At 35.0% G+C, this 12,329-nt stretch overlaps 1 protein-coding gene across 1 annotated transcript in view; it reads right to left on the bottom strand.

Moving 5' to 3' along the window:
• The window catches only part of LOC121374590 (microtubule-associated protein futsch-like), a 182,407-nt gene that overhangs the window by 9,264 nt on the left and 160,814 nt on the right, over positions 1-12,329 (bottom strand). Inside the window, exons 16-17 of the mRNA XM_041501694.1 lie at positions 7,733-8,418; positions 3,124-4,325 (exon numbers count right to left, since the gene is read on the bottom strand). Coding sequence (XP_041357628.1) covers positions 3,124-4,325; positions 7,733-8,418 — 1,888 coding nt within the window. The remainder of the gene's footprint in view (positions 1-3,123; positions 4,326-7,732; positions 8,419-12,329) is intronic.

Raw genomic sequence — 12,329 nt, 5'->3', positions numbered from 1 at the left:
CCTGTCTGGTCCTTAACCATATGTCTGACGTCATATAACCGTAAATAAAATGTGTTGAGTGCGTCATTAAATAAAACAGTTCCTTCATATTTGTCCAGATCGCATTCCTCCCAAACTTCAAGTTATTCCTCATGTTAGCCTGTGTCCCCACGACCGGTATATCAAAGACTGATGCAGGGCTCATGCTGTCGGTAGCTAAATTAGCCATTGGCTAATTTTTACAAAAAATGGCTAATAAAATTTGCAAGTAACTAAAATTCTGTCTTCTGATGTGAACAAACGGTTACATAATTTATCCGACACCTCAAACTTAATAATAATAATGTGATGTGGTGTCCTTTCTGTGGGAATGATACTATTCAGAAATAATTAACAGCCTATGCAACAGTAGCACTTGGGTGTCCATCAAGTCTCTCAATTATAATATATTTCATACATAAAAGTAAAAACAGCCACTGGTTGACTAATGTGTTGTGGAATATAATTAAGGAAATATTATCTTACTTTCATAGTAAATATCACTTGCTTAATGAATTACTGTACCAAGCAGCTTGAAAGACATTAAATTAATGTTCACACATTAATATGAGCCAACATAGAAGGAAGAAGTCCATTTCGATGTGGAGACAACTCTCTGTCATTTTTACTGAAACCCACAGTACATTCATTCATTTATTCATTCATTCATTCATTTATTCGTTCATTCTTTTGCAGTAATTTTGGATTTTTTATATTATTAGTTTTAAAAAAAGGATTATAATACAAACTGTTATGGAAAACACAATGAAATATATATTTTTTTTTTATCAATTTGCTGTTAACTGTAATATTCCTCCATAACAATTAATTATTGGCTTTATTTAATTGGTGTGGCATTGATTACATGTATGTGACAAAGCAAACAACAAATGAAGATTAACGATACATTCCTTGCCTTTGAATATTAATATCACATATTGTGTACACAGACGTGTTTCAGGTTTATAAGCACTGTAACTAAGATGAGATTTAATCAGTGACACAGGGCATGTACATAAAGCTGAATGCTACACAACCAATCAATAACAGTTTTAACACTCATTACATATAAATATTTAAAACCTCCGGAGAAAAATAAATAGGTTACCTTATTATAAATTCTCAAAAAGAAAGCAAATGAATGTATGTTTTCAGTCAGTGGCTATATATACATTTATATGGTTATTGAGACCTTTGGACTGAGAGATAGAAAAGCAACCTGCTACAACCACATAGGTTATTCTTCATGTTTCTCAGGATAGCCCAGACAGCTGAGGTATATACCATGGAAAGCATGCCTGGATCTTGAAGGATATAAAAGAAGCCTTTCTGCTAATTTCTAAGTTGCCTATTATTATTATATATGGCAGCAAGGTTTTTTTCACTTTCTAAAATCAGTGTTATAGTATTCATATTTTCTATATCTAATAGATGTAGTTTATGAATGTGCTGTGGTAATTAAATAAACCTTTCTTTTCTTTTTTCTACTGACAACTGACCAGCAAGTGGACTAGCCTAACATGTATGCCATTAATTGCCAGTAGATTTTGATTACGGTGACACATAGAAAGGTTTCATTTAACGACTCACTCAACACATTTTATTTATGGTTATATGGCGTCAGACATATGGTTAAGGACCACACAGATATTGAGAGAGGAAACCCGCTGTCGCCACTTAATGGGCTACTCTTTATGATTAGCAGCAAGGAATCTTTTTATATGCACCATCCCACAGACAGGGTAGGACATACCACAGCCTTTGATGGAACAAGAAATAGCTCAATGGGCCCACTGATGTGGATCGATCCCAGACTGACCACATATCGAGCGAGTGCTTTAACACTGGGCTACGTCTCGCCCCCCCCCCCCCCCACCATCTATACCCATAAAGTCCTGTAGGTCTCCATGATGTGAAGTCACAACTAGTACAAATAATTGTTTTTGCTGAACACCCAGTACAGTTCTGCTAGATATTAATACTCAAACAACTAGCTAACTGAGATGAAAGTTGATTTCTGATAACACCAAGTAACCGTTAGGTATCAACACTCAAAAAGCCAGTTGACCACTTTACCAAGATGGAAGTTGACTGATACCACCAAGTAACTGCTAGATAGCAACACTCAGCAAACCAGTTGACCACTCTACCAAGATGGAAGTTGATTCTGATAACACCAAATAACCGCAAGATAGCAATACTCAGAGAGCCATTTGACCAGTGTAACGTAACACAAGCATGCACCACTCTACCAAGATGGGAGTTGATTCTGATCAATATGACACCTTTTCACAATCTACAGACATGAAAACATTTCATCTTCACAGATTGTCTGCATCAGTGTTTGGACTAAAAATAGTATCCAATGGAAAAGACACACAGAAGGGTTTTTTTTTTCTTCTTTCTTTTCACAAAATGTGTCAAACAAATAACAGATGTTTCACAAAATTAATGGTAATGGTAAACACCTTTTACAAGAATAAATGTTGAATGTTCCGAGCGCTATTAGTTGATAACACAGGAGATATTTGTTAAAGAAAAGCAGCAGAAGACAAGCCCATGGATTAGCAGAATCTCACTGTCCATCCGTTCTCTTCCACAGCTGAGTTAAAACACACACACATTTTTGGAGCCATACACAAATGTGTATGATAAGCTAAATATTATTTTCAATGAATCATCTGCTGTATGTACAGTACATGAATCCATACATGTAGAAAATTAAAATGGACAAATAAAAGAAAGGAAAGAAATGTTTCAGTTCACGTTATTTAGTGTATAATGTTATCGGGCAATTTAAAAAATATATATTCTTCTTATATCTATTATGTTATTAGGCAATTTAGTTTTTTAATGTTCTTCTTATATCTATTATGACTGCAAAACTCAAAATGTGGATATAAAGTAATTTTAAAACAAAATGATGCCCACTGCTTTGACATTGGATTTGCTTGTGCATGTACTGTGACTAATACATGTACACTAATGTGACCAAACAGAGACTAAATTCAAACCCATATATCAAGCTTATAATGGTGAATGGTATTTAAAAGGATATAGAAAGATTGACAATTTTCAACAGACATAAACTCTTAAAGCTCTCACCTCAGTTCATCTTCTCTTTCTCTCATTTCCCTCAACTCTCTCTCAATTTTGGACTCGGCTGTTTGGTGTGACTCTCTGTAAGAGAATGTTGTAGTGGTAGATCCTGGAGTCACCTTCCTCCTGGGAGGTGCTGCCTGTTCTGGTGTTTGCATGCCCGTGGTCAAGCTTGCATTGGAGCTGGAATCGGATGCAGTTTCATCATCAGTCCGGTCAGAAGAACTTCCTCCTTGAACACTGCGTCTGGTCACAAAATTCCTCTTACCACTACCACTAGACTTCTCTTGTCCAGTCACGGAAACGTATTTCAATGGTTCGATGTGCTCTTCAGAAGTCGTAATGATTTTACCTTCCTTTCTCAAATCAAGTTCACGCTGTTTCTGTGCAATAATTTCATGCTGAAGTCTGTTAGAAGCAAAGCGCCGCATGGTGTTTGGTGCAGCGACATTGTGTCTTGAAAAGACGTGGGAAGAAGCTGTGCTAGGTAATTCTGGCTCTTTGGGAGAAGACTTTGGTAATGGAAGCTCGGGAAGGCCCTTTGCCCGCCTGAGTTCATTTTCACGCTCTCTTGCCAAACGAATCTCTCGCTCTATTGGTGTTTCTTCGGTTATCTCGATACAAAAACTATTGGAACCTGACTGCGCATCAAGACCCATTCCATTATCTGACTGTGATTTCAACGTGCCTTGACTAGAGTCTAAAGAATTCAGCGACTCCCGTCGAGTCTTTTGTTGAATAAATGGAGACACATCTTTTTGCCAAGTTCCCTCTTTCACAATAGGAACAGGAGTGGGTTTCTTTTCCACTAACTGAGGCTTTGGAACATCCGCTTCCTTCTTTGGAGTTACCGAACCTCCTTTATTGAACATCTGTCTTTGTCTTTGTAGGTCGTCTTCTCTTTCACGCAGTTCTCTTAGTTCTTTCGCAATCAGACTTTCTCCTTCGTGTTGATAGCCTTGTATGGCCCTTTCATAAGAAACGTCTTTAGGTTCATTGTGATTTATGTCATTTTGAACTTCACTGTCAACTTCGTCGTATGTGGAGTTTTCCACAGTTTCTACCAACTGGGGTTTGTCACTCTGAGCATTTGATATTTTACTATGTCTTATTTTGGCAACTTCTTCCTCCCGCTCTCGCTGAGCCTTGATTTCTCTTTCAATGATACTTTCATTCAAAGGCTGAGGTTGTTTTTCAGTTATATTTTGCTGCAAAAGAAGACCATGATTATTAAAATAAAACCTTTCAAGATTGTCTCAGCAAAACATTGCTTAACTTTAATACTTATATCCAACTGTGGTTCACGCATGCTGTTCTGCCAAATACCTCAGCTATATGCATTTAGACTGTCTGGTCAGGACATAGTTAGCTGTTAGTGGTTAGTGAGAAGATTCAGTGGCCTTGTTCGTCCATTCTAAGCCCTTAAACTGATTTTGAGTTGGAGCTGGTACCAAGATATTAACCCAGTACCTACAAGTCTTTAGGCCAATGGCTTAATTATCTTCCCACTTTGACAGCATTTCCTATATATTTTTTTTTCTTCACATGCCAGGCCCCCGTCTCTCTAATAATCATTTTTTCTTGCTTAGCCACTGAACCACAAAAGTGCTTATGTGTCTTAATTTATTAAATTAAGATTCAATTAAGCTAACAGACATTAAGAAGATGAAAATATCCCTAAAGTATATATCAAGATGAGCTAAACTAAGAAACTGGTTTCAAATTATGCTGTCATTTTACAATACATGAATTCTATCAAATTACTAACCCTACCTTAAATTACTGAAATATAAAACCACACAGTAGATTTACAAAAAAGGCACTTAAAAAACCATATATATTATTTACAACAAACCTATAGTCTATAAGAAGTAAACTGATATGATCCCACAGCTTGGATGGAAAATCTAAGTGATACATCTCACTAACTATTCAACAGTGGCCCGGATCTCAGCTAACAATGGAAGACTATTTACCAAACAAAAATAAATCCATTGATCTCCATGAACCTGGTTTTGTTCATTGCTTAAATTTAGCAAAATCCTCATTTGACAAGAGTTATTTGAGGGGAAAAGACAGTGTCTTGGTGTCTAGGTTAAAATAAAAAGGTGTAAACATTAATTAAAAGTGAATCATTTGTCTGTAATTTACATACCATATGCACCACTAATATTACACATGATTCTTTATTACATGTATTTTTATTATTATTGTAGATAATATTTGCATTGTGAATCTTGCTGGCTCCTATATATTAAAAAAGATATTGACAAAATTCCAGTATTTAATCATAGTAAATAAAAACTTCATTATAATCAAGTAGAGTAATAAAAAATAGTATTTTAAAAACAAAATAGGCTTCTGTATTTACCAAAACAAAACAAAAGATGTAAAATGATGAATCAGTCACACCACAGTGACATACATTATGAAGGGTTTTCCACTTTCAAATATTAACCAGTCTTAATAATGAGATTTTCATAAATCATGCAAAACTGACAATTAGGCTCATATGATTTTTTTAAATTTAAAAGTGAGAAAAAAAGTTCTTTATACAAAACCAAATATCCCAACACATTTATTTTATTTATTTAAGGAGTAACTATTGTTAACTGAAATTAATAATAATGCACAATGTATTCAGAATGAACAGCTCACAATTTATAAATTACTTTTGGTGTAATTCTCAAATACGTATACAGTGAAACCTCTCAAAACCGGACCCTCTGTAAACTGGAATTCCCTCAAAACCGGACATGTTTCACTGTCCTTTTTTTAAAATCAGTACAGAACCTAACCTCTCTAAACCGGATACCTCTTAAAACCAGACATTTTACTTGGTACCGAGGGTGTCCAGTTTAGAGAGGTTTCACTGTATATAGTATTTGAACTGAAAGGTTTATTGTTAGTGAATGGGTCTGATTTACATATGACAGAGAAATATGAAGTCTCAAGCAATTAATAAGACTTTATAAATCCATAAAAAATATATAAATAACGCTTTTCCAGCAAGGCCGGAAAAACGTAACTACATGTACATGGACATGTACCTGACACTGGCTAGCATCTACATATAGAATACTACATGAGTGGCATTAGATGCCATTTATCTTACAACAAATTGTTTTAAAAGGCTTTAAAGGTTTTAAAAGGAGTGAAAGCACGTGTGATACATTTTTAAACAATGAGTTAAAAGATAAACAGCATCCAATGGATATGAATATATTATGGACACAAATGTATTATTCTATTTCTTACATATACTCAAAAACCATGTGTTAAGCAAATTTTAACATCTTTTTCGACTAAAAGGTACTTACAGCCTTTTTCCTTGTAGCTAACTTACGCATCACAGACAAATGACTGTCAGATTAACTATAATTCACAGTGTAATCGATTTCGATCATGCTGTAATTACATTGAATGTATGGCATTAGTGACCTGGTCATCACCTAGGAACAGCCAGTTGTATGTCTAGAAATTGTTAACACACGTACATGTGTAAACATATATGTGTCATCAAGAAATAACGAATGATGTTCTCACCAATGGGTATGTAAGAAATAACGCTCAAGCATGGTTTGGATAAGTATCTTCAAGCTATAACAATGCCAAACATTTCTGTTCCGGGTTAATATTTAATGCTGCAATTTCAAGCATATGTTTTCCACCCTGTCCGTGCATTAACCTTCATTGTATGTACATGTATCGATACACATGGGGTCAAAGATTATACTACCTGTATCCTAACCAAGTGTATGTTTAATATATAAGTATGTAGAATATCTAGATCATTAACGTTTGTTTTGTTCATGTGGCATGACATTCGTTTATTTTCTTTACATACCGTATATGAACAAACTAGCCACCTTGTGGTATTTTGTTACACAATGTCAGTTTGAATTACAATGGAATTCCCTGATCCTTAAAAAAGTAGGTTTTATGTGTACATGTATAGTAAGCATAATGCGGGAAACTTTTCTACCTGCAAGGGCTTGCAATAAAATGTGTTTTATAAACAGTTTATAAATAACAATATAGAATCATTGGGAACAGGCAGTTAGACGAACTGAAAGCAAAGAGCACAGAAATTATTATGAGTTGACCATTGACAATTCTGTATAAGTGCAGATCTAGGATTTCCAAAGGGTAGGATGAGAATTCTAAAACAAGACCTCTTGAACCCTTGAGATCGACCAGATCAGTGGAAGGCTATTTTGCCCAGATAATCTAAAGCATACCACTGTTGACACAAATCAAATTTTTAAAATTTAAATGCATAGTCAAAAATACTGTGAAACTCCTCTAAACTGGACACCATAAAGACCAAGTAAAAAGTCCAGTTTTAAGAGGTATCCGGTTTGGAGAGGTTCTCTTCCATATAGATATTTAAAAAGGGACTGTGAAAAACATCCAGTATTGAGGGGATTCCGGTTTACAGAGGGTCCGGTTTTGAGAGGTTTGTCTGTAGCTATGTTATCCATAAAATGTCAAATTGTGTGATTGGCAAAAGAAGACCTGACATCTCAACAAGTGGGGACTGGATCCACATATCAGCTCTCTTAGCCCAACCCTTGCACTGATACTGTGACAAATATAACACTATTAATATTACCTCTTTGTCATTCTCTTGCACCACCTCTTTGTGGAAAGCCTTCTCTCTCTCCTCCTGTTCCCGTAACTCCTGCTGAATCAGAGTCTCTCGTTTCCACATCTCCGATCCCCTGTCGGCCTCTGTCATTTCATGATAGTTTGTCTTAAAACTCTCATCTTCAGCATTCGTCTCAAATATTCCCACATCCACCTTTCCTTTTTGCTTAATAATCTGTTCTCTCTCCTGTTGTTCTTTTTTAATCATTTCTTCTCGTTCTATTGCCATACGTATCTCGTGCTCAATAGCACTTTCATTTGCATACACATCAGTGTCGGCCATTTTGGATATTCCGTTTGATTGTTCACTTACCACAGGTGCTGGTTTAGGTGGAGCTTTGTTAGGGATTTTTACTTCCCAGTGGCGAACAGTGCCAGAAGGTTTTGTAAGTTTTGTAGTTGTTTGTTCCTTTTCTGAAACAGTTGGTGTCAGAATGGTCTCCCACTGTTTACGTGTTGTTCTAAGGTTTGCTATGGATTCCCGGTTTACCTCATCTGTTGTGTCTTTCTCCTGTATTACGTTCTTACTGTACAGAGCGACCGTGTCCAGTGGCTGGAAGCTAACATCAGGTGGTTTTAGAGGATCCTCTGTCAGTTCCCAATGGTGGCCTAAAGAGCTTGGATCTGATGTGGCAATGTCATCAGTAGTATCTGCAATAACAAACATTAATATCAGTCTTTTGTTTATTAATAATAATTTATATAGCATTTATAACATTTAAATGTTTTTACCTGAAACCACTCTGCTATGAACAAAATTCAAATTCAAGATTCTGTCAGCAAAATATTGACATTCTGTTTATCACACTTAAACTGTCTTTAGGTGCCTATATCCGTTCAAAGTTCAGGCACTCTCTTCATCATAAGCATGAGGGTACTTATTAGTCATCATGCAGAGTATTTAGTAAGCACCACTCAACATATTTCCATTACCTTTCTTGCCTACATACAGGTATATTGAATAAGCACCACTAAACATAATTCCATTATCTTTCTTGCCTACATACAGGTATATTGAATAAGCACCACTAAATATAATTTCATTACCTGTCTTGCCTACATACATGTATGTACAAGTTTGTATTGATTTTGTAATCATGTAACAAGTATAAATGTCCATTAGATGTGACACCAGTTTTCAACGGAATAAGCTACATATATACACACATGTATAATGCAAATATCCACAAGGGTAAATATAATGAGGTCATACTAATGGACCAGATTCAGACTTAAGTGTTATACTGAACTAGGTCAGCTAAAACGTTATTGGTACATGTAGTACCGGTACCTGAAATAACTAATAAAATTAGTTCAGTGTTTTGTTAAGCAACAGTAGAATAAGATACATGTATATAATGGAAATATCTGCAAGGGTAAATATAATGGGAAAAAAAAAGATGATTAATTAATCATTGGCAATTGGATGTCAAACATTTGCTAATTCTGACACATAGTCATCAGAAGAAACCCGCTACATTTTTCCTAATGCAGCAAGAGATCTTTTATATGCACTTTTCCACAGACAGGAAAGCACATACCATGGCCTTTGACCAGTTGTGGTGCACTGGTTGGAATGAAAAAAACTCAATCAGTTGAATGGATTCACCGAGGTGGTTCAATCCTGCAACACAAGCACCTCAAGTGAGCACTCATCCGACTGAGCTAAATCCCACCCCACCAATACACTGAGGTCATTGATTAGTACAGACTTTAGTTTTATACTAAAACGGGTCAGCTAAAACTTATTCATAGTATCTGAAATAACACCAAAAAATTAGTTCAGTGTTTCGTTGATCAACAGTATATAATTATTTATTATCTAGGAATTGCACAAGCAATGAGCTTTTGATCAAGAACCTGCTCTAAAGGATGTATTAATAAATATTTAATGTGCAATAGTATCTTATTTATTTTAACCATTTTAAATTTTCATTATTGACCTAAACTGGCTACATCATACTAAGGGGTGGGATTTGGCCCAGTCGGCTGAGTGCTCGCCTGAGGTGCTTGCATCACAGGATCAAATCACCTCGATGGATCCATTCAACTGACTGGTTTTTTCTCTCATTCCAACCAGTGCAATACAGCTGGGAAAGTGCATATAAAAGATCCCTTGCTACTAATGGAAAAATATAGTGGGTTTCTTCTCTAAGACTACTAGTATGTCAAAGTTACCAAATGTTTCACATCCAATAGCTGATGATTGATTAATCAATGTGCTCGAGTGGTGTTGTTAAACAAAAACAAACAAACAAACATTATACTACCGCAACAACCACTGCAACCAATGTATACCAACAAACATTATACTAACAACCATTGCAACCAATGTATGTCAGAGGCAGCAATGATCAAATGTCTAAATTTAAAATAAAGAGAAAGATGCTCAGACAGCAACTTTATAAACAAAAACCTGTTTTAAGAAGTCACCTTATTATGATCTCAAAACATCCAATAGAAAATGTTTTTATTTAACGATACACTCAACACATTTTATTTTTGGTTATATGGTGTCGGACATACAATGTATGGTTAAGGACCACACAGATATTGAGAGAGGAAACCCGCTGTTGCCACTTCATTGACTACTTTCCGATTAGCAGCAAAGGATCTTTTATAGGCACCATCCCACAGACAGGATAGTACATACCACGCCCTTTGTTACACCAGTTGTGAATCAACTGTAAACATGTATTACACAAGTAGCAATAAATACAAAACTAAAATTACATTTTCTTTTTAATAATAATATCTAAGTTACATTGAACTTGCTAAGATCATAGAAAGCAATCACCTATATTCTTTATCTGAAGTTCATTAAGTATATTCAACAGCAGTCACCTATACGTACATGTAGAGGTGACAATGGAATTTTAAAACCCTACCCTTATCGTCACTGACATATACACCCATCCTTCTTGCCAACCACATATACAAAGTATAAACCTATTGTTCAAAATCAGGCCAAGCATTATTCAGTAAAAAACAGTACTACTAGTATCCCACTAAAACACAGGTATACCATACCGTAGTATGAATAATAAAAACTTACATAACTTCTTGAAAAGACTGCTTATGACACAGACATAGACTGAAGGTGAAATCGTTCACTTGTTCGGCTTGATAGATTATCCTTCAGACAGCTAACCAATCGCCTGCTTCTCTATTCTGACCTCATACCCACTTAGCTAGAGATAAGCCCACACCGTTCACTGACAGACCCATGCAGTGATATAAAAGTTTGATATATTGGACTGTAACTCAACTGATGAACTCTCTGATGCTTTCTGTAAAGCCCTAAAGGTTCATTTTATAGCATGCAGTCTTTAACTTTGAAGTCACACAGAGCTGACGCCTTGTCAAATTGACTGGTGGAACCCATAAACTTACAATCCCAGGAATGCCTGCAGTATTGACAGTTAATTGTTATGCAATTTACACGGCAATAACCTTCATTCCAGAGATAGCAGGATAAAAAGTGTAATTGATTTTGGAAAAGAAACAAAAAAAGTGTACATTTTTACAACAAATATGTGAATAAATAAAGTAAATATCAGCTTTTTTGAAGGGTAGGTTTTTTTGGATGGGGTTTTATCTGCACATTTTTGTAAAAAAAATTTAAAAATTTTAATTTAAATATTTGGATAGAAGATATATAAACACTTTCTAACTGAAAAAAGTAGTTTATATGGCTGCAGCTAGGGTTAACTTCATTTATACTCTACACTATATGTATCACTGGCATACAGCTATTTAGCGAGGGCATACAAGATGCTAATATTTCATGATGCTAAATTTAAAGAGACATATACAATGGACTTCTAAATATTTTTTGTCTGATTGTTTTGTCTGTGATTAACTGAACTCACAACGATGGTTACATGCTACTGATTAAACCAAAGAACCAAAAGGATAGCAAACAGTTAGTATGTACATTACTGTAATTTTCTACTAAATTTAAGTTGTCTATATGCTGCTTAACATCGAGATTTGTCAAAACATTATTTCACTAGTCCTACAACTTAAGCGTATTCTTTTTTAGTTTCTGATTTGACAACTTTGCTAAAGGTCTATGTCACTAATATGTCACTTATTTGGATTTCGCTAAATGTTAAGTTCGCTAACATTTTATGATTTACAGTATTCGATAAATTTTTACTCTTAGTCTTAGAAAAACCCACAATCAGAGAAGGGTTCCACTGAGATGGTTTGATCCTATGATGCAAGCACCTCAGGCAAGCACTCTACCGACACAAGCTAGATCACACCCTGAAACTGGTGCTAAGTCAAAATGAAAATTAAAAAAAATTCAGTTTTAGTGAGAGAACATAAATAGACAAATATAATTCAAATCATATTTATCAAGGTACATAATTTTTATTCAATACAAATTTATATATGAGACTTTTTGAATTTAGTAATATTTTCATAATAAAATTTATAAATATCAAAGTTTTTCTTCAATTTGTGTGTATGATGTATCTGTGTGCATATTTTCACTCCAAGGATTGCCTTTAACAAATATAATGTATAACTATATAATCCTTTTGTATACACCA

The sequence above is a fragment of the Gigantopelta aegis genome, chromosome 6 (assembly GCF_016097555.1).
Source record: "Gigantopelta aegis isolate Gae_Host chromosome 6, Gae_host_genome, whole genome shotgun sequence".
NCBI lineage: Eukaryota > Metazoa > Mollusca > Gastropoda > Neomphalida > Peltospiridae > Gigantopelta > Gigantopelta aegis.
The sequence above is the reverse complement of the archived record's forward strand: the minus strand, read 5'-3'. Positions and strand labels throughout refer to the sequence as shown.